Raw genomic sequence first — 23,277 nt, forward strand, 5'->3', positions numbered from 1 at the left:
CAATAGTAGAGGACGTTTGAAAGAAAAATTGTCTCATGTTAATAAACCACGTATGCTGCAGGCTTTACCAGTCTAGACAAATAAAGAATTATGATCTGATCCTGCTAAGTTTGGGGCACTGAGCATTTCACTGCTGCAGTATATTGTCTCCTTAAACCTTTTCAGCTTTGTGTGAAAATGCCTTCTCCAAGTACATGAGCAGTGAGAACAGAGATGCACATGGGTCAATAATCTGTGTAGTGAAGGTCTACATTGAGTTTTTTAACTTGGCGCCCTAAACAAATTCTCAAACAGCATTACAACAAAAAGAAAATACTGCAGATGCTGGAAATCTGAAATAAAAACAGAGAACGCTGGAGATACTCAGCAGGTCAGGCAGCATCTGTGAAGAGAGAAACAGAGTTAACGGGCCAGTAATTCCGGTCCCAACGCGTGAGTACGGACGGTGTACTCACGCGTGGGCCCGTTGGAAGTGCCGGATTTCAGCATGCACAGCACATGCGCGGGAAACCGGCAGTTCCTCCAAGGGTTTCAGAGGTCCAACGCATGCGCGCAGGACCGTTGAACTTCCTTCTTTTTGACAGGTTTGCCCGTGTGCAAGGGCCTGAACTTTTTACACATATAAAAAGGAGGCGTAAGGACTGGATTCTTGAAGGTAAGTGGTCTATTATTTAAAATTATTACATTTTTTCCACAGCTTCATTGTTTTTAAGGACTTTACAGTAAGGTAAGTTTATTTTTAGACCCGATTTATTAAAAAATAATTTTTTTCAAAAATTTTATTAATTGTTTAAAATAGTTTTTTAAAGTTATTTATAGTTTAATTATTGGGATGTTTTAAAAATTTTTATTTAAAGTTAAACTAGTCTTTTGGGCGCCCGTACTTTTCATGAGTTTGACAGTTCTTGCTATCAAACTCATGAATGAAGTTTCCCCTCCCCTGATTGGCTGCAGAGTGCTCCCAGCCGGCACATCACACTAACTACGCCGCTGGGTCAGGCAAGCACATCGCACCGACATCTGAACCGGGCCAGTGACAGGAATTCCAAGCAGGCCCAGGCTTCAGATGTCGGCGCGCAGGGTGAGTGCAGATCGGGGGCTTGCACGCGCGGCAAGCACCCAATCCTAATTTCTGGCCCATTGTTTCAGGTCGATGACTTTCCGTCAGAACTGGAAAAAAGCAGGAAATGGAACATGTTTAAGCAAGTGAAGAGGCTGGGAAAGGGGGGAGGGGATGAACGAACAAAAGGGAAGGTCTATGATAGGATAGAAGGCGGAAGAGGTTAAGAGACATTAAGAGATATTCAAGGCAAAAGGAGATGGTAATGGGACAGGTTAAGAAACAAAGGATGGCTCTAGATGAAGTGTAAATTGCGCTGGCAGAATGCAAGACAGCTGCCTTGTGGGGGAGAAGAAAAGACAAAAACAAAAGGTGTGGATAAAAAATATATATGATGCGGGCCGAGGTTATGGTCTGAAATTGTTGAACTCGTGTGTTGAGTCCAGAAGGCTGTAAAGTGCCTAATCTCAAACAGCATTGTCTGTTCCTATGACTGTGGTTGGATTAACCTTCCTCATCCTTTCTACAACCTGCGACACAGTTGCCCACGCCTCTCCTCCGTTGTTCAGCTCAGTGGGACCAACCTTGCTTGGTTCCACTCTTGCTTAACTCTAGCAATAGCTTCTCTTCCGACCCCTGCCTGTTACCCTAAGGGTCCATCCTTGCCCCTGTCCTTCTCATCTATATACTGCTCCTTGGCGAAAAAAATCCACATCTGGGGATTAGCTTGACCGGTACACTGATGAGATCCAGCTCCACTGCTCCTCCACCACCCTCTCTGCTATCTCTGTGGTGTCAACTTGTCTGACACCAGTCTTGGATGAGCCTCGGTTTACTCCATTGTAATGACAGAGACTGTTGTCTTCAGCCCAGCAGCCTGAGCGGTTGTTTAATTCTTGTCATTGGTTAAGCCTATACACAGGTCTGTTCATCTATACATCATTTCTTTCTCTGCCCTTTTCCCCCCAAAAATGAAATTCCCCACTTTGTGACCGTCCAAGAGAATGAACTGGATCAGACCTGACTCACAAAGCACACCTTTTTCCTGTGTCTTTGATGGGAGATGTGGAGCAGAGAGTGACCAGGACAGTTCCACTTCCCTGCATGAAGGAAGAAGCAATTAGTCTGAAGTGGTAAGACTACAATGTAGTAGCCAGTGGGAAAAGGGACATCCAAGAATGCTCTTGCAAACCATAAATAGGATGTTCAGTGCTTTGTTTAGGCACGCTAGCGTAAGCTCGAGGAACAGGGGGGCACGGTGGCATAGTGGTTAGCACTGTTGCCTCACAGCGCCAGGGACCCGGGTTCAAATCTGGCCTCGGGCGACTGTCTGTGTGGAGTTTGCACATTCTCCCTGTGTCTGCGTGGGTTTCCTCCGGGTGCTCCGGTTTCCTCCCACAGTCCAAAGATGTGCAGGTTAGGTTGATTTGGCTATGATAAATTGACCCTTAGTGTTAGGGGATTAAATACGTGGGGTTATGGGGATAGGGTGGGATATGTGTCGGTGCAGGCTCGATGGGCCGAAATGGCCTCTATCTGCACTGTGGGGATTCTGTGATTCTGTGTGATTCTGTGAACAGCACCTCATCTTTCGATTAGGCACTCTATAGCCCTCTGGACTCAACATCGAGTTCAACAATTTCAGATCATAACCTCGGCCCCTATCACATATATATATATATTTTTTATCCACAATTTTTGTTTGGCCCCCTTTTTTTTTTTCTTCCGTCAGCTGTCCTTCATTCTACCAGCGCAATTCACACCCCATCTAGAGCCATCCTTTGTTCCTTAACCTGTCCTATTACCACCTCCTCTCACCTTGAGTACCACTCAGTGTCTCTTAATCTCTCCTGCTTTCTATCCTATCACTGACCTTCCCTTTTGTTCTTTCATCCCCTCTCCCTTTTCCCAGCCCCTAAATGCGCTTTCCATTTCCTGCTTTTTTTCCATTTCCTGCTTTTTTCCAGTTCTGGCGAAGGGTCTTCGACCTGAAACGTTAACTCTGTTTCTCTCTCCACGGATGCTGCCTGGCCTGCTGAGTTTTTCCAGTGTTTTCTGTTGTTATTTCTGTTTAGGCAATGTGCTTTTAACTTTCAGCAGACTGAACTAGCAGCCATTAGTGCTCAATAGAAGTATCCCTGGACCTTTTACAGGGACCTTTAGTTTGCCAGTTCAGAGAAGACATAAGCTTCACAAAATTCAACCTCCCTGAATAAGCGGTAAATGTTTAGTTTCCCCACGATTGTACGTATCTGAGCTTTAACGTGAAGTTTATTTTCTCATTTTTAAATTAAACAAATATGCAGAGGAACATTTGAGCTTTTTTTATCTTTATGCTTATAATTTGGGAATACAACGCTGATCGGAGCTAAGTGGCTTTTGCTCAGTCCTGCTTGGTGGTGACAGTCATAAGAAATGGGAAGACAAAACCCACATATGTGTATATACACTCTGGAATATTCATGTATCTTCCTGTCATGTTGTTTTCCAGTTACGATGTTCTCTTTGCTGGTGGTCCTGAAGAGCTACTGAACAAGTTCCAGCAGTTCAATCACAAGGTGGTATTTGCTGCAGAAGGGCTTATCTGGCCGGATAACAGGCTTGTAGACAAGTATCCCAATGTTCGCAGTGGAAAGAGATTCCTTAATTCAGGAGGTAAGAGTTGCTGTAAAGTGAGAAAAATGTTATGTTAATTCAGACTTTGTAAGGACCGAAGTGATCAGCCATAGATTAAAGAAAAAGAAAACTACCAGTTGACTGCAAGACATTTGGGAAAAAATACTTCCCCATCTTGTAGAATTTCACTGGCTACAAGTGACTCCCTTGCTTCAAGGAATTCTAGAAGATAAGGCTAATGATAGAGGTCACATCTGACTGAATACTGTGCCTTGGCAACCATATGAAAATGGGGACTATGTTTGGGTGAGAAGATATCAGATGGTAAAATGTATGAATAGGCTTTTATGAAAAAAATGAGTACATTTTTAATGAGAAGGTAGAGGAACAGTGATACCCAGCTTTGAATTCTTCCTTCCCGTTCTCCGCCCCACCCCCACCTCCCAAATGCTGTTGACTCCTGATTGCAACAGTGCTGCTATGAGGAGGAACGTCATTGCCAAACTGATGTCACAAGTTCTTCCTACAGGCTGGTTGAAGAAAAGCATTGGTTTAAGCCTGGGAGCAGATCACAACCACCCACACCCTCTTACAGATGCATGGTTTACTGAGACCTCAATAGGGAGATAGAGTGAAGAACAAAGATATCTCACACACCCCTTCTTTCCCACCAGCCCTCCCCCACTCCAGAAAAAGACATCTGGGACAGAGAGGCTGCTGTGCTTTTGCTAATATTTGTTTTGAAGCAGAATTATTAATGTGAACTTTAGTTGGTTTTCTGAAGGGGTGGAGGGAAGGAGTGATCTAAATATCCTTCTTTGAATTCTTCCCTCCCTCCCCCCCCCACCCCCAATGTACAGGTTTAGTTTTCCCCTCTCTCATGCACCTGAGCTTTAACTTGAAGTTTATTTTGTCATTTTTAAATTCAACAAATGTGCAGAGGAATATTTGCTGCAATGACGTCCGTGGAAAGGAAGATTAGGCAGGGTATGCAACGGGCAGGTGGCTGATCTACTACCGCCCATTTTGTGCTCCCTGTCGAAGTTGTATTTTAGCCCCCCTCATGTGCTTTTCTTATGATTTGATCTTTCACCTACTTTTTTACTGAAGGTTAAATTGTACTTTCCCACCCCTGCAATCATGGGAGCACCAAAAATATTGTTTGCTAGACATTTGACCAATCAAAGCATTTCTTCTTTTTTATCCCTACTTCCATTGTCAGTTTTGCACACCTAATTAAACCACCCCCTTTATGGTTTTATGGAAATCCCCAAAAACACAGAACGTGGACTTTTGAAAGGCTTAATTAAAAAATTATCGTGACAAATTAGGGAATGCAATGCCATAAGAGACCGACTGGGCCATGTACACCACATAGAATTACGTCGAACTTTCAGCACAGAAACGGGTCTTTTGGTCCAACTGTCTGTGCCGGTGATTATGCTCCAGTATTATTATATTGCTATTGCAGTTGTTGCTATCGTAGTTGCTGTCACAGCACTCGGTTTGTGGGTTAACATTCCTTTATTCTGATGCAAACATGCTAAAGGGAGAACTTTGCTCACCAGTCCCCTTTTATTAAATGCAAGATTAATGTCACCTTTGTCATCAGTAGACTTTTAGGCTGCAATTTTGCCGGCGCACAGAGGGCGGGTTTGGAGGCAGTTCAGGAGCGAAATCCAAAATGATTGACGGCGGGTTGCGAACCCACCGCAAACTCACCTCCACGCAACTTTCCAAAGTGTCGGATCTGCGACTCCAGATCAGACCCGACACCAAGCGGCGGGAGAGGCACTTAAGGTAGTTAAAACAACTTGTTAAATGCTATTTTGACAGGGTTTTTCAATTATGCCACATTTTCACCGTGTTCCAAGACGTTCGACTAACACGCCAGCTGATTGTGTCGGGTGTTCCAACAAGCTGAATAGTTCACAGCTGCAACTGCAGCATTAAAGCTAACCTGCCCCATAAGTTCAATTTCAAATGCCAGAGCTTTCTGATTTCAGGATTTGGAAGACATATTTCAGGTGTATTGAGGTTGTAAGTGTGTGTTGTGAGGTCTATATGCACTGTGACCTCCTTGGAATAACACCTCTCCACATTGACTGAGCACTTATAACATTTCATGTTCAAGTGACATATATACCAACAGAATGGGAACCATTTATACTCTCTCATCCTGGTCCTCAAATTTGCAGGACGAGCAGCCGCAGCAGCAACCGAACCAGGCACACCGGCAGCACCAACAATAAGAGCTCCAACCTTCTCCTCAGCCACCTGATGCTGCACAGGGCAGAGGCGGTCTGCGCAGGGCAGCACCTCGCCACAGGGGATACCCCCAACACAGGGTTTACAGACAGAGGATGAGCTTCCTCAATATGACCGAGCAGCAGTGCCAAAGGAGGCTGAGACTTTCACGAGAGGTTGTCGCTGACATCTGCGCAATGCTGCACCAACACCTGGAGCCCAGAGGAGCGGGTGGACACTCCTTACTAGTGGCTGTCAAATCACCACCGCCCTCAACTTCTTTGCGTCAGGGTCCTTCCAGGGATCAGCTGTGGATTTCAGTGGCCATGTCCCAGTCGGCTGCACACAGATGCATAACGCAGGTTACTGATGCCCTGTTTGCCACGTCGTCCAATTACATCCACTTCTCAATGGATGAGCAAGTGTTACCGCGTGGGCGCTTGGGTTTGCCAATATGGCAGGTTTTCCAGTGGTGCAGGGCATCATCAACTGCACACATGTGGCCATCAGGGCACCCCATCACAACCCAGCTGTATTTGTGAACCGCAAGGGCTTCCACTCCCTTAACGTTCAGCTGGTGTGTAACCACAGGAAGAACATTATGCATGTGTGTGCAAAGTTCCCTGGCAGCTGCCATGACTCGTACATCCTGCGGCAGTCCACTGTGCCTCAGCTCTTCAATCCGCCGACCCAACATTCCGGATGGCTACTTAGAGACAAGGGCTATCCCCTGAAGACGTGGCTAATGACACCGATGAGGAGGCCATCAAACAAAACTGAGGAGCGCTACAATGTGAGCCACATTTCCACCAGAAGCATCATAGAGCAAACCATCGGCTTGCTCAAAATGCACTTCAGATGCCTCGACAGATCTGGCAGAGCCCTACAGTATGCACCAGCCAGGGTGTCCAGAATCATCTAGGTCTGCTGTGCCCTGCACAACAACAACACTGCAGCGTGGCTTACCGCTGCCTGAGGAACAAGTGACAGAGTGCACAGCCTCAGAGGAGGAGGAGGAGGAGGAGCCGAATGAGGCTGCAGATGAGGAACACCTGGCGGAGGCAGCTGTCCCAGTGCTACCAGCATGCGACCTCATTTCTGACCGTGAGGCAAGGGATGGACTAATCCATGCCAGATACGTGTAACTTTACGCAGCGCAAACATGTGGCTGGCACATGAGGGTTGGCAGGACCTCCATTATACAGCATCTGTGCAATGAACTGTGCATTCCTATCACTCTCCCCACCATCACTGCAGATGAAAGGTGCCCTCAACCCTCACTGTGCCACGTCTGAGCACACATAGGGCAACGCATTGAATCATTGAGATCGCATTACTTTAATACAATAGATATAAAGATCACAAACGGAACTTTGAATTATATGAAAACACCCAAGTGACTACCCTTGTGACTATTTGTGTTTTAGCTTTCTCTTAAGCGTGCTTTTACGTGGTGCTTCCCCTGTGGCTTCAGCAGATGTAGAGGCAGCGTGCTCACTTCCCTGCTGCACCTGCTTAGACACCTTTGGCGGTCGACCTCTGGGTTTGGGAGCCTGTGGCTGTGCTGGGGCAGAGACGGCCATCTCTGTTGGGTGAGGCATCTGGGTCTCTGACCGAGGGCTCCGCAGTGGCATGGGAGTGTGAGCGCTTGGAGAGGAGCCCCCACTTCCTTGTTCTCAACCACCACCATCCCTCTCATGGGTCACCCGCACTTCACTGCTAGCAAGTAGCTGGAGAGCACCTTGCTGCACATCAGTGGGGCCATGTGGACCCGTCTCTATACTGACAGTCCTCATAACGGGGATGTCCATGTACCTCTGGTTCCTCTCCACGACAGATGCCCATCTATCCTCCATAGCTGACCATCTATCTGAAAGAGTCACCATGTTGGTTTGTGTCTGGCGATTTATGTCCTCCGTGGAGGTTGCCATCCGTTCCATGGCGGAACTACATTCGCCATTGCGTGCACCACGGCATTGCTCATGTTTGACATGGACTCCTCCATTCTCTGCACACTCGCAGTTACCGTGGTTGCAAACCCAGTCAGAGCTTCCTGCACTTGTTCCTGAAGCTCCAGCACTGCTCTCTTTCTGGATGGCCCCAGAGCAGAGCTAGGAGCAACCTGCGGCCTCCAACGAGGATTCTCCACTGCTGTCCCTGTCTCCACTATCTGCTCCTGGTCACTTTTGAGTTGTGATACACCAGGTGACAACACTACTCTATCTCGCAAAGGCTGGAGGTTCCTCTGAGGAGTCCTCCTGCTCTTCCTCCTGGACAGTGAGGAGGGGCTCTTGATGGTCCTGTGGGGGAGTAGAGGCATGAGTTAGACATGTGATAGGTGACATGATTCTTGTCATTCATGTGGAAATGACTTATTAAATGATACTGGGCGGCCTGCTGGTGGCGCTGTCCAGGAAGAGTATAAATACTCGGGCATGGGCCCAGCTTGCTCAGGACATTCTTTAACAGGAACTAGTGAAGGACACAACTAGATCTCCATGTTGAAAAACAGTTGATTAAAGCCTTGTTTAATACTTAGACCAAGTGCCTAGTCGTTTTCTTACATCAATAGGTAGATTGCAGACACATCCCATTGTGCAGATGATCAGAACTCAATTTCTATGAACATCAGATCCCATATGAGTCACTCATGAATGCAAAATCAGAGGGTTGGAAATCAATTCTTTCACCAGCTTGCTGTACTGTGCCCGTCTCTCCGTCCCCCACTTCCAGCTCCTCTGCACCGCCAACAATCTCCAGAGCTGCCTCCTCAGCGTTCGTTAGCTGCGCCACGGATGGTGGGCCTCCTCCTGTCCTCCCCCTCTCCCTCTTATTGTGGGCTCTCTTTTCCTGCAATGAGGGACACAAGTGAAGTTTGAGAGATTGATGGAGTGAGTGTAAAGAATGGATAACATAGTTGCTTAGTGGGAGACAATGATGGAGTGAGATGCCAGTGCCTAGGTCGCTCCCTGTACGTTGTTGGTGGTTGTCATTGCATAACAGTGAGAGCGAGTGTGAGGGGTGCATAGTAAGAGGGTGAAGTGATCCTGTACATAGAGAGAGAGGGATGGATGAGGGTGCAAGGGATGTTAGGGTGAGTTGGAAGTAGGTTGCCAATGTAGAGTGATGGGGATGGGAAGCAAATTGAAGGTAAATGTGAAGTTATACTCACTTTTGCTGAGTGCAGCAGATCATTGAACCTTTTCCTACACTGCACCCAGGTGCGTGTACAGACCGACCTTGCACTGACCTCCTCAGCAATTTGCAGCCAGGCTGCCTTTGTGTGCTGAGGAAGCTTCCTCCTTCAATCTGAAGGGAAGAGGACCTCCTTGCGTCCTCTTACTCCCTCCACAAGAGCATGGAGGGAGTCCTCATCAAACCGGGGAGCAGCCTTGGTCCGTTGCGCTGCCATGCCTGCAGCAACCAGTACTTGGGAGCAGAAAAAAGAAAGTAATAATCAAAGGGGACATGGCCCCTTTAAATATAGAGGCTCCCAGCTCCTCATCAACCATGATTACCCGACCCGCACCCACCGATTGAGCTGGGTAACGTGCACGGCATCCTTAATGAGGCCAATCTGGGGAAAATTATTATTGCAGGGCGGCTGCAACAGGCAGCGGGACCGGAACCCGCCAAACAGCGGAACTGCCACCATCCCGCCTCCGGGCGGAAAATCCAGCCCTTAGGCCGCGATTTTGCAAATTGATGCGGCTTGGGAGCGGGTCAGCTGGTTTCCGAGTTCCAGTCCTGCCCCCAACTGCATCCGACCCACGGATGTGATTTTACGTCGATTGGCTTTGTTAAGCCTGCCCTGTGGGCTTGCCAGCCAATTAAGAGGAAGCCGGTCAGATGATGCCATTTGATGATGTGTCATCTGCTGGTTTTCTTAAAGGGACCACGCACAATTTTTCTTTGACAGCTCATTTCTGTGTTTGACAGCATTGAGGTGCTGCGAACACTGACAATCACTGTACAAAGGTGAGCTCTTGCACCCAGACTCTCCAATGCCTCCGTAGGCTAGAACAGATGGCAGCTGCAGATGAGGTTACAGAAGCGATCTGTCATGGGTGAGAGAGGTTCTCCCAATGAGTTGGGACTAGATAGCCAATTCAAAACTTGTTACCTACAGAAAAGTGTAAATACATGAAAAATGATTTCCCCAACATTTTCTTACCTCAGAAACTCACCAGGGCGCCATTGGATCCTTCACACCACTTCTGCAGCTGTCATCAATGCAGAAACATTACAGCAGACTTGCAACATGCCACACTTACCTGGTGTGGTGTCTGGACGTCGGGAACCCTGAGGCAGAAGCGGCAAAATTGGGAAAAAAAGCCTGTTAACAAGTATCAAGTACCTGTTAACAGGCAGGTAAGTGGCTATAATCCTTTTCCCGCCGCTAGGGACCCGACACTTGGGAAGATTGATTGGAGGTGAGTTAACAGCGGGTTTCCTACCCGCTATCAATCTTTGCGATTTTGACAGCGGTCCCTCCTCCAATCCTGCACTCGGAGGACCGGCAAAATTCCGGCCTTAGTCTTTAGTCCATATTTTAAAACCCTTTGGTATTTTTGTGAAAGAAAAATGTATAATTTCATTTATAAAGCTTGGTTGTAGTTGCATTCGTTGGCAAGAAAAGCTTTGGGAGTTTTCTAAATTACTGAAGTTGAATAAATAGAGCAATACAATTGCTGCCAGTGGTTTTAACTAATCAAATACTACATCGTCCAGCTAGGATTATAGTTGGTTCTGGCAGCCTCTTGGCACAGGCGATGAGGAGTCGGCCTCCTGTGGACATGGGTTCCAGTGCCAAGGCTGTCTGTCTCTCCACCCTGCAGACCACACTAGGGAAGGGGGTTTGTTAGTTTCAAGTGGACCCGTGGGATGGAAGGCCTTGCCATATTTTGTAATGGTCGAAGAACTAATGAAATGTTGGCTCAGTCGTCCTTTAAATGCACTCCGCTGGTCAAATGTGGATCAGCATTGATTGCCAGCCTTCCAAATGGAGAACAATTTTAAGAGTGAAGGCTCAGCTAAGCATTAAAGGTGGAAAGTATAGCCAATTTTGACGGGCTTGGGAGCTTTAGATCCCTGGAAGCTTTGTGGTTCTGGATGACCACTCCAGCAATTTGAGGGAATCTCAGGTGCATGGAATTGATTATCTGGAATATAAATAGCCAGTTGTGTGTGAGTGCGCGCAAAATAGCGATTGAACTTAAACCATAAGTGGCAACTTTGGCTTATTGCCTCCAAGTCCAAAGGTTGTGGTTCAAGTCCTGCTGCAGTCTCGTGTACATGATATAGGCAGGCATTTCGTTGCAGTATTGGGAGAGTGCTGCATTGTCAGAGATGCCATCTTTCGGATAACAAGTTAAACATAGATATAAAAGAAGGAGGTGAACGCAACAGATCCCATGGGACTATTTGAAGAACAGAAAGTTCTCCCAGTGTCCTAACCAACATCCCAACCTCAACAAACAACATCAAAAACAGATCTGGTTATGTCTGTAAATTAGCTGCTGCATTTGCCTACAAAGCAGTATGCACTTCAAAAATGTATTCATTGGTTGTAAAGTGCTTTAGAATGTACTGAGAATGTAGAGGTGCTATATACAGGAATCGCTCTTTAAACTGGCACCTAAATAACCGGAAATCTCTCTTAACCAGCAAAATTCAGTAGTAGGTTCAGGTAAGTTTTACTTTATATTAGTGGCCGTGTAACCGGGGTTCCTGGACCTGTGGCCATGTAACCGGGGTTCCTGCACCTGTGGCCATGATGTAACCAGGGCTCCTGCACCTGTGGCCGTGTACGGGGCTCCCGTACCTTAGTGAGTATACCTCTCTGTAATCCGGACTTTTTGATCAACCGGCACTACATTGGTCCCGTCGGTGCCGGATAAAAAAGAGTTTCCTGTAAGTGCATATATGTGTATATATATATTTTAAGACTCCCTGCTGTTGACCAGCTTGATAATTCGACAGAAACCTAAATGTACATTTAAAAAAAAAATTGCTCCATCTTTCTTCCTTTTAAAGAAAATTACAAAAACTTAAATCATTTCAACTATCTTGAACGCAGTAACAAACAATGATCCCTCTAATTTTTTTTTCATGCGCGGCCCCTTAAACTGGCTGTGCGGCCCATTCAAATTTTCGCGCATGCGCGTTTCCTTCATGTAAAAGCCGGTGAGCGGTCTGCACGGGACCTCCAGACCGCTGTGCGGTCGCACAGCTTAGCAGGAATGTTGGTAACAAGTACTTGAAACAATCTGCATCTACCTTGTCAAATCTCTTATTCATTTTAATGACCTCAATTAGATCACCCCTCAACCTTTTAAACTCCGTGGAATACAAGTCAAGTTTTATGCAACCTTTCTTTATAATTTAACCCTTTAAGCCCTCGTATTGCTCTGGTGAATCTGTGCTGTACCCCTGCCAAGGCCAATATATCCTTCCTTAGGTTCAGTGCCCAAAACTGAACGCAGTATTCCAGATGAGATCTGAGCAAAGCTCTGTACAACTGAAGCTCACTTTTCTATTCCAACCCTCTTGAGACAAAAGGCCAATATTTAATTAGCCTTTATGTTTACATTTTCTACCCGTACACTGGCTTTTAATGATTTGTGCACATGAACACTTAAATCCCTTTGCTCCTCCACAGCTCCTAATCTCACAACCGTTTATATAAAAAAAAAAAAAAAATCTGATTTGTCAGTGGATGGCCAGACACTTCCCCACGTTAGGAAAAACTATGGCAGATGGAGTTCAATCACTTTTTTAAATTATTCATTCTCTGGCTTCGTTGGCAAGGCTGGCATCTATTGCCCATCCTAGTTTCACCGAGTAGGTGGTGGTGGTGGTGGTCCGCCTTCGCGAACTGCCGCAGTCCGTATTTTGTAACATTTCGAGTACAGCTGAGTGGCTTACTAGGCGACTAAGAGTTGAACCACGGTGGTGTGGGACTGCGGTCACACGTAGGCCAGATGGCAGACCTCCTTCCCTAAAAGACAATTAATAAATCAGTTGGGTTTTTACAGCAATCCGACAGCTTCATGGTCACTTTTACTGATACCAGTTTTATATTTCCATTTAAAAAAAAAAAAAAAAAAAAAATGAATTTAATGCCATGATGGGACTTGAACTCCCGGTCTGTGGATTGTTAGTCTAGTAACGTGATGACTATGCTACCATATATGTCACTTTATAATTTCCTGCTCCCATCTGCACAATTTAATTGTGCTTTGTAAATTATGACACTCATTATTCCAAGGAATATGGGATCGGTCTGATACTGTCTCGTCTCCTACAATGTTTGTCGTATGAATGTTTGCATCTCTGTTCCAAGTTACCATTAGAACGGTAGCCATATTTACTGTACACTTTGTACTGCAGACTGCGGTGTGCACTTGCGATGATTTCACACCAGAGTGAGAACTCTGTGGCTACTGGGAAGAGCAGAATCCTAAGCAGAGAACACCGAGCGTAAATGTGATTTTTGTACCTATACAGTTGGTATCTGGACTATCCAGCAAAACAGGATGGAGGCCTGAGAAACAGACTTTTAATTCTAAATAAAGCCAAAGAAAACCCAGGAGATGATCAGCAGTGCTCGCTGCATTACCGGAGTTACAGCTGACCACATAGTGTCCTGCGAATCCTCCACCTTCCTTTAGAATGATTTTACAGAACCGCATGTCTGTACCGTATCTCAGAATTTTGGCACGATTCCGAAGAAGTCTGCCTTTAGTGTGAATTCTCACTCTCCACTCTGCACAAAACTTCCAAAGAAAAGTGGTTGCAGGCATTCCAGATTAAATGGTGATGTCAGCAATTTAAAAAAAGTAATTGTTTAAATCTCATAGCCCAAGGCATCTCCAGTCACAGTGTGATACAGCCTCATTATATTTAACAACTACCAGTTGCCCGATTGTTTTGATTATCAGTGGTGCAGTGCTTTTCATTTCAGCTAGTACAAAGTGACAAAATGCTGGCATTTATTAATCTAACACTCTTGACATCTTGATCAAAATGTGTCCATCATAAATATAAACAACTAGGCATTTGAAGAGCAGGAAAACCAGTAGCCTTGACTTCCCACTCGGACAGGGAAATTTACAATTTGCCACTGTGAATGTGGCAGACAGCTGACGGCATGCTATGTCTGCAGCAGTAAAGCTAATTGTTACAGTGTGCCAGATTAGCTGTCTATATTTCATGTCCAAAGCTCTGCAGCCACTGTGTACGTTGTTCATCCGTACAATGGGAGTGTGTGTCGTGTTTGCTTGTTCCACATGTTAGCTTATCACATCATCTGTATGATGTTTGAAACACTCCAGCCCCCAGATTGCCAATCTGACTGATTGTGGTAAAGAGTGTGTGCGTAGTTAATATGCTGAGTTCTTGAAGTAAGGTTCAAATCGATGGCTTTCTGACGCAAAGGCGAGCCTGCCACTATCTGAGAACAGCTGGTTCCCAAATCCAATTGTAGTGTCCCATATATTATCCTGCCTGAGATCAGCTGACATAGCACACACTAAGAACTGAAGCTGGCAACTTGTGGTCTGCATAGCTGAGTAACTACACTACGTATTGCATTTACCCGCGAAACCATCAGGGAGCTTACAACCTACTAACAAAATTGCAGAATGTCTATTGACACCACTGTGTCAGCCAATGAGTTGGAGGCAGGGAGGGATTACGACAGGACTCCCAACAGACAGTGTATTTTACAGCAAGCAAAGTCAGTTTACTCAGCAAACAGAGTCTGTTTAAACAGTGCACTACACCAGTCTACAGAGTCTATTTAAAAAGAGGGGGGAATTTTAACCTAAAAAAATGGGTGGGTTAGGAATGTGGGGGTAGTTAAATTGGACTAAAGAAAGGGACTAGGGGAGCGCTATTTAAATAGCGCTCCCCTAGTCCCTTTCTGATGGCATAATGCTCCCCTCAACCTGTCGTTGCTAGCGGCAGGCGGTAAGGCGGGGGCGCCACTCAATATCCGGTCCGGGGCACTAACGGGGCGTTGCGCACTCAACTGACGTCACGATCTGCCAGCGCAGGAGATCGTGGCGGTAGTGTTTAGCGCCGCCGCAAAATGTCTATAGTTAATTTCGCGAGTGGCACAAACATCGCGGCGCCCGGGCACTAGTTGCTTTGCGCCCCATTAGCGCCCTCTTAAGGCACTATCGGGAGGCGCAAACCAACTGAATTTTTCCCCCAAAGGTTTTAAATGTGCAGCTTCAGTACACACAATTTTGATAGTGGGTCATTTATTATTAGAATAAAACGGTATTCTCTTATTTTTCACCAAGTGGATTCTCACCTATTCAAACAAAGCTATAAACGCATGTTTATTTTTACTGTTGGGAAATCTTTTGATTTTATGACTTATATTTTTGTGGGCGACTTTGTACTACAATCCTTGTACTTTTTTTCAGGTATTATTGGCTATGCTTCTTCCATATATCGCATTGTAGAGAAATGGCATTTGCAAGATAACGATGATGATCAACTATTCTATACCAAAGTTTATGTGGATCCTTTAAAGCGAGTGAGTAAATTATAAGGAGAAGATGATCAGATCTTAAGGTTACAAAAGACCTAATTGCTTAGTGTTAATGATGGTTCTATAATGGTTGGCTGCTCCTCGAGTGCTTTTACACACACTGAAAAGCACTTTTAATAACGTGTCAGGATTGTTATTTTTTAAAATTTGTTTATGGAATGTGGGCATTGTGGCAAGGCCAGCATTTATTGCCCATCCCTAGTTGCTCTTGAGAAGGTGGTGGTGAGCCGCCTTCTTGAACCGCTGCAGTCCGTGTGGTGAAGGTACTCCCACAGTGCTATTAGGGAGGGAGTTCCAGGATTTTGACCCAGCGACGATGAAGGATCAACGATATACTTCTAAGTCAGGATGGTGTGTGACTTGGAGGGGAACTTGGAGGTGGTGGTGTTCCCATGCACCTGCTGTCCTTGTCCTTCTAGGTGGAAGAGATCGTGGGTTTGGGAGGTGCTGCCGAAGAAGCCTTGGTGAGTTGCTGCAGTGCATCTTGTAGATGGTACACACTGCAGCCACGGTACGCCGGTGGTGGAGGGAGTGAATGTTTAAGGTGGTGGATGGGGTGCCAATCAAACGGGCTGCTTTGTCCTGGATGGTGTCGAGCTTCTTGAGTGTTGTTGGAGCTGCACTCATCCAGGCAAGTGGAGAGTATTCCATCACACTCCTTACTTGTGCCTTGTAGATGGTGGAAAGGCTTTGAGGAGTGAGGAGGTGAGACACTCGCCGCAGAATACTCAGCCTCTGACCAGCTCTTGTTGCCACAGCATTTATGTGGCTGGTCCAGTTAAGTTTCTGGTCAATGGTGACCCCCAGGATGTTGATGTTGGGAGATTCAGTGGGTAATGCCGTTGAATGTCAAGGGGCAGTGGTTAGACGCTCGCTTGTTGGAGATAGTCATTGCCTGGCACTTGTGTGGCGCGAATGTTACCTGCCACTTATCAGCCCAAGCCTGAACATCATCCAGGTCTGCATGATGGTGCATGAAGTTCTTTTGGGATTAATTTCCTTCTCTATATTCTTCTAGCTTTCTCTCAACATAACTTTGGATCACAAAAGCAGAATTTTCCAAAACTTGAATGGGGCTGTAGGTAAGCTTCAATCTTCTGCTTACAGTATCAATGCTGCATGTTTATGAGCTGCTCGTATTGATTGACAAGTCAATTCTTATTAAGTTTCTCTGCCAGTTTTATATTTACCACATAAACCTCAGTAGCACATTTTATGTTCTCGGTGATCAGGAGAAGTTAGTAAAATAACATGTAGCTTGCTGTTTGCTTTAAAAGTAGGCAGTGTTTGACCATGCGTACATTTCCTTTTTAATTGGCGCTGTAAGGATCTTTTTAACTTGTAGATGGCTTCATTATTTGGCTCTTTTTAATCTAAGAGACTTCTGAGCAAATTGGTCCCAGAATTATTTCTGGGCTCAATTTCTACTTAATGGCACCTCATGCTAAAAGAGTTATAACTTCACTCTTACTCTGCTGTCAGTTGGAGAGTACAGGTAGACTATCCTTTATCCGAAAACCTCGGGACCAGCCGTGTTTCGGTTTTCGGAAAATTTCGGATTTCAGAAGGTATTTTATAAGACTGGGAAATTTGTCGGGCGTGGGGGTCGGCGGGGGGTCGGGGTCGGGGTCGGCGGGGGTCGGGGCGGGGGGTCGGCGGGGGTCGGGGTTGGCGGGGGTCGGCGTCGGCGGGGGGGTCGGCGTCGTGCGCACGACTTATGCTGAACGAAAAAACTTTCGGTTTTTAGAGGTTTTCGGAAGTTCGGATAAAGGATAGTCTACCTGTATATACAGGGAGAGAAAGCCATGCTGCATCACCTCCAAGGGTTGGTTGTTGGGTGATGGCATTTATTTTACCTTGTCATTTATTTAGTTCCGTGTTAAATTGAGCAGACCTGTAAATAGGTTTCTGGCCTGACCCCTTAGTTACATGTGGCATATGAGGGAGGGACAGGGGTGGAACAGAAGAATAACATTGCTAAAAAAAACAGAAAACCCTAAACCCATTGTCTATCCGAACTTCGTTAAATCATTCTTGTTAACTGAATAGTTTAAATATGAACATTTTGAAATGTGTATGTTTTAGAAACTATTCTGTCACAAGTTATATAAAATGGAAATTGTCCAATAGAAACACTTGACAACAACTTACATTTATATAGCACCTTTAACACATGAATGTGATGATCTAATTGTTCATTTAAAATGGATGCCTCTCTATTTGAAGTATGATTTAACCTTGTTGAAATGTAGTACTTTTTATGTCAGTAATACGATTTGCAGAATTCTTCATGTTCACTACATAACCAGTAAGATAAAACACACAATTGTGCAATTTAATACAAGCTAGACAAAGAGCCTCACTGACTTGTGAAGAGGTTAATAAAAAAAACACGTATCTTACTGTTTACACACATCAAAGTGTTCTCTTGCTGTCTCCAGGAAATAGGATTCTCAAGAGCCATGGGTTGCTGGATAATAAATATGAAATAATTCTTGACTCATTGCAAATTCTATGAATGCTGGCATCACCGGGGTTTTTAAAGTGTCAGTATTGTCGAGCACTTTAAGTCCATTGGTAAAACCAGTTGGGTTTTTATGACAATACTTGAGGGCTATGTAGGGTAGTGGTTATGTTACTGAACTAGTAATCCAAAAGCCTGAGTGAGTTATGATGATCTGGGAAGCACTGCCTGAAAGGGCGGTCGAAGCAGATTCAACAGTGACTTCCAAAAGGGAATTGGATCTCTACTTATACAGGAAAAATTTGAAGGGCTATGGGGAACGAGCAGGGGTGTGGGACTAATTGATAGCTCTTTCCGAGAGCTGGCACAAGCACGATGGGCCGAATAGCTTCCTTCTGTGCTGTATAATTCTACGATAATCCAAAGAAGAACAGGATCGAGGGCCTGAATGGCCTCCTCCTGTTTCTATGTTCCGGCGGCTTTCATGGTCATTTAACCATCATACTACTGTAACCTTTGTGGTTATATATTGAACATGTACATGACTTGCAGTAAAGCCAGAGTTTTTGTCATACAACTTTTTAAAATCTCCTTTCTTTACAGATGAAGTAGAGTTGCAGTTCGAACCGGCAAGGGTCAGAACCAGGAATATAATATTCGACACGTTGCCTGTACTAATCCACGGCAATAGACAGACCAAAGTAGGAGAGTTACACTGTTAAATATCCAGATTGGAGTGATTGATCTGTGTACTTCATTTCTTCCCGCACTTTCTTTTCACGAGCTCCTCTCCAGGAAAGGATGGCCAATCTGTTGCCAAAGTTCTGCCAGTGGCATCCAGACCCCTAGGAGGTGTGGGAGAATAATGAGATGAACTCATCATCCACTTGTGTGTTTTGTTTGTTCCCTTTTCCATATCACAGGGAGCAAAGCAGTATTGCATGCCTGACATTGGAGAGAAAAGCAGATGCGAACCTGCATCTCACCGTTTCATTATAACCTGTTTCTTTTATCAGTCTGCCAGAATAATTTGTGTCCTGTTTGACTGACTGGAGGTGGAGTGCTGTAATCCAGGGACTGCTGCAGAGCTGGTGGTGTTTGTGCTGATTTTTGTAATTTGCAGTATCGATGTTTACGGCTGTTTGTTTTCATTTTTAAAAACCCTTGCGTGCTTATTCACCTGGGCCCTGAATTTTCACAGGGTTCTCTCTGTTGTAATCTCAGCAGAGCTGCCAGAGAAATAATGTAAATGGTAATTTTTAGCCATTTATGCTGTTTATCTGGGGGTTAGAACCTTAATCCTCCCCCCACCCCCCGGAAATTCCAGACAGTGGTCTCATTACTGGTTATATAAACCCGAACATTGTGTAAATAATGTCAATATCCATATAACCTAGGGTTTTTTTTGAATTTTGTTTTTTAGTTTTCCCTTTTTCTGTCTTGAAGATATGCTGACTTTTAGTTCCACAAGTGGTAGCAGCCTCTAGTACTGCTCACCAGTGTCCATTCTCCAGGTGTGAGCCCAGACAATAAGTGTGGGCAGGCTATTCAACGGTGGAGAAGAGGGGCCAGTGTAAGAGCCGAGCTGATCTTCTCCTTACCTGACGTCCACAAATGGGCAGAAGTCGCTGGGTAGCAGTCAGCAACTGGAAATCCAGCTTATTCATTCTCTCCTTCACTGAGACCAAATTCAGAGATGTTGCCAAAAACGGTAGTACAGCTAGTACTGAAGATAAATCTTCTTCTTAGGCAGTCCCTCGGAACCGAGGATGACTTGCTTCCACATTAAAAATGAGTTCGCAGGTGACTGATGAGTCCAATGCGGGACCTACAGTCTCTGTCACAGGAGGGGCAGACGGTGGTTGAAGGGGCGGGTGGGAGGGGTGCTTGAGTTGACGTGCGCTCCTTGCGCTGTCTGCGCTTGGCTTCCGCTTGCTCCCGGCGAAGAGACTCGAGGTGTTTGGCGCCTTCCCGGATGCTTCTCCTCCACTTTGTGCGGTCTTGGGCCAGGGATTCCCAGGTGTCGGTGGGGATGTTACACTTTTTCAAGGAGGCTTTGAGGGTGTCCTTGAAGCATTTCCTCTGCCCACATGGGGCTCTCTTGCCGTGCTGGAGCTCCGAGTGGAGCCCATGTTTTAGGAGCCTCATATCGGGCATGCGGACAGTGTGACCCGTCCATCGGAGCTGATTGAACGTGGTCAAAGCTTCGATGCTGGGGATGTTGGCCTGAGCAAGAACACTGATGTTGATGCGCCTATCCTGCCAGTGGATTTGCAGGATCTTGCGGAGGCAGCATTGGTGGTACCTCTCCAGTGCTTTGAGGTGCCTGCTGTACATGGTCCATGTCTCTGAGGCATACAGCAGGGCGGGTATCACTGCTGCTCTAGACCATGAGCTTAGTGCCGGGTTTGAGGTCCTGGTCTTCAAACACTCTTCCTCAGGCGACCGAAGACTGCACTGGCACACTGAAGGCGGTGTTGGACTTCGTCGTCGACGTCTGCCCTTGTTGACAGTAGGCTCCCGAGGTATGGAAAGTGGTCCACGTTGTCCAAGGCCTTGCTGTGGATTTTGATAATCGGGGGGCAGCACTGTGTGGCGGGGGCAGGTTGGTAGAGGACCTTTGTCTTACGGATGTTTAGTGTAAGGCCCATGCTCTCGTACGCTTCGGTGAAGGTGTCGACGATGGTTTGGAGTTCGACCTCCGAGTGAGCGCAGACGCAAGCGTCGTCTGCATACTGTAATTCGACGACAGAGGATGGGTAGTAGATGGGTACAAAAACGGTAGTACAGCCAGTACTGAAGATAAATACTGCCACATATAAACACAAGTTTGGCTTTGTCCGAGGGGCCAACTAAATAGTCTTAATAGGGCTTAATAGGTTTTGCTTGGATATAAATACTAAATAAAGTCAGTGTTTGTGTATAAAACACAGATTCAAAAGGTACCAAAGTTCTCATAAAGTAAACAGACTGGCATTTAACAAATAACCCAAAGTTTATTTTTACATACTGAATGCCTGTTCTGTTTTAGTATATTGATGTTTGTATTTGAATTTATTTGTGTGTCTTACTTAGCACCTGCTGAACTATATGGGTAACTATATTCCTGATGCCTGGACTTCGGAAACTGGCTGTACAGTCTGTGAGAAAGATTTGTTGGATTTGTCGACACTGGATGTGAGTGCTTGTTTCGGATTGGTTTCACACATTTCTTAGTTCAGCGCACAAGAAACAAAGTATAGCAATATGTGATTTAAAAAATGTTAAATTTGAGAAAAAATGTGGCAAAATAACTTCAAGAAGACGATACCTGTGTGAGGATTTTTTATTCATATAAAAATTCATAGTAGGTCAGACAAAGATAATGGAATGACTGGGCAAAATTAATCAAAATTACTCCCAACTTGGACTAAAATGAATTCCATATTTATTTTACAGCAAAACAAATGCCAACAAAACATTTACTATTAAGCAGCATAAATCAAAATATTTTTTTTTTTTTTTTTTGAGTGCTCCAGTATTTCCAACCACAACGAGCACAAGCGCAGAGTGTGTGGAATGTCTTTTTGCACAATTATTTTGCCAGATTATTTGAATTGTATTGAATGTGACATTTAACCGCAGCTCCGAAGGGTTATGCACAAGGGGAATTGGACAAGACGGATGGCATAATTAAAGGTTTACCATCCACAATGAACCTTATAAACTGGGTGGAAGACGGACCATTTTCTCACAGCTAGGAACAGGAGGAGGCCATTCAGCCCCTTGTGCTTGTTCCGCCATTCATTCAATTAGATCTGTATCTTAACTTCATCGAGCCACCTCAGTTCCTTAACCCTTCATGCTCTTGCCTATCGAATATCTGTCAATCTCAATCTGGGCACTAGGTGATTTAGGCAGGTCCCTGTGTTAACTCCTATACATTTGCACAGCTAGTAGAGAAACCAAAATGAGAGCCAGATAAATTGAGTTAGTAATGTGGGATCTGGTCCAGCATCTCTGCCTCCTGACCCTATAAATAACTCATGTTCTGTGCACATAGTATATGTCTCTTGTAAAAATGACGTGCAGTTCTCTCTGATGATTAGGTACGGTTGTGTCATGGTTATGTTACTGGACTAATAATCCGAAGAATACAAGTTCAAATTCCACCATGGCAGTTTGAGAATTTGAATTCAGTTTCTTAAAAAAATCTAGAAATAAAAAGCTGGTACCAGAAAATAAAGACTTGCATTCATAAAGTAACCACGAAGCTGTCAGATTGTCATTTAAAAACCCAACTGATTCATTAATTGTATCCTGGCCAATCTTTATCCCTCAATCAACATAACAAAAATAAACCCAGACTATCTGGTCATTATCACATTGCTGTTTGTGGGAAATTGGCTGCCGTGTTTCCCACATTACAACAGTGACTACACTCCAAAAGTACTTTATTGGCTGTAAAGCACTTTGAGACGTCCGGTGGTCATGAAAGGCGCTATAGAAATGCAAGTCTTTCTTTCTAATGTCCTTTAGGGAAGGAGACTTGCTGACCGTACCCGGTCTGACCTGTATATGACTCCAGGCTAACAAGCTTGTCTCTTACCTGCCCTCTGTAGTGGCCTTGCAAGCTTCTCCATTGCATCAAACCTGGGCGACTAGGGGTGGGAAATAATTTTTTTAAATGAGGCTCATAACTGTTACTGTAGCTTGCATATAGCAGACGCACAGAGATGTTTGTGAAACAGAAAAATCAGAGCAACTTTTAATTTAAGGTAGACTGTTCCTTTGGAGTGAGTCCAGCTTATAAATGTATCATTTTGCAGATTAAGGCAATTGCTTTTAAATCTGTTTGTTGAGTAATCAGCCAAATCCATCTGTTAGAAGTTTGAAGTTAGTTGATCTCAAGGGACTGGTGTAAATATCAGCAAATACCTACTGAAGATGAGGGCAGTGGGGAAAAAAAAAACAGGTGGTGGGGTCGTAATGTAGATGAGGCCATTTATAAAACATGGCTAAGAACATGATGTCTGTGGTCCGTCCAGCAAAGAAGTACAAAACCTAATAGCAGCTTCATATGTTAGAGGCTGTTCAAATGATACGTTTTTAGTTTGCAATCAAAACCCAATTTATATAAAGTGGTGCGATAGTGTGGATGTTCTGTTTAATTGTTTGTTTGCTTAAATATGCAATTATCAACTTGAAATTGTTAAAATTCATCCCAGGTGCCAACTTGACCCTGACTAGCTTCTATAAAATGAGCAGCTACAGTGGATTTGATTTTTTTTTTAGGTAGCTTTTAAATTGAATTGTTTTGGTGGTGGGCAGGGGATGGGAAAAGCA

The 23,277-nt window shown here is 45.0% G+C and overlaps 1 protein-coding gene across 4 annotated transcripts in view; it reads left to right on the top strand.

Moving 5' to 3' along the window:
* plod2 (procollagen-lysine, 2-oxoglutarate 5-dioxygenase 2) overlaps positions 1–23,277 on the top strand; it is a 159,423-nt gene that overhangs the window by 84,176 nt on the left and 51,970 nt on the right. For 3 of the 4 annotated variants that reach the window (XM_085989858.1, XM_085989859.1, XM_085989860.1), the window contains exons 4-8: positions 3,552–3,715; positions 15,361–15,473; positions 16,507–16,570; positions 18,556–18,653; positions 21,028–21,129. In XM_085989858.1, the coding sequence (XP_085845984.1) occupies positions 3,552–3,715; positions 15,361–15,473; positions 16,507–16,570; positions 18,556–18,653; positions 21,028–21,129 (541 nt within the window). The remainder of the gene's footprint in view (positions 1–3,551; positions 3,716–15,360; positions 15,474–16,506; positions 16,571–18,555; positions 18,654–21,027; positions 21,130–23,277) is intronic. The other variant, XM_085989861.1, reaches the window with a different exon arrangement.

The sequence above is a fragment of the Somniosus microcephalus genome, chromosome 6, assembly GCF_052327205.1.
Source record: "Somniosus microcephalus isolate GS21.2 chromosome 6, FLI_Smic_1.0, whole genome shotgun sequence".
NCBI lineage: Eukaryota > Metazoa > Chordata > Chondrichthyes > Squaliformes > Somniosidae > Somniosus > Somniosus microcephalus.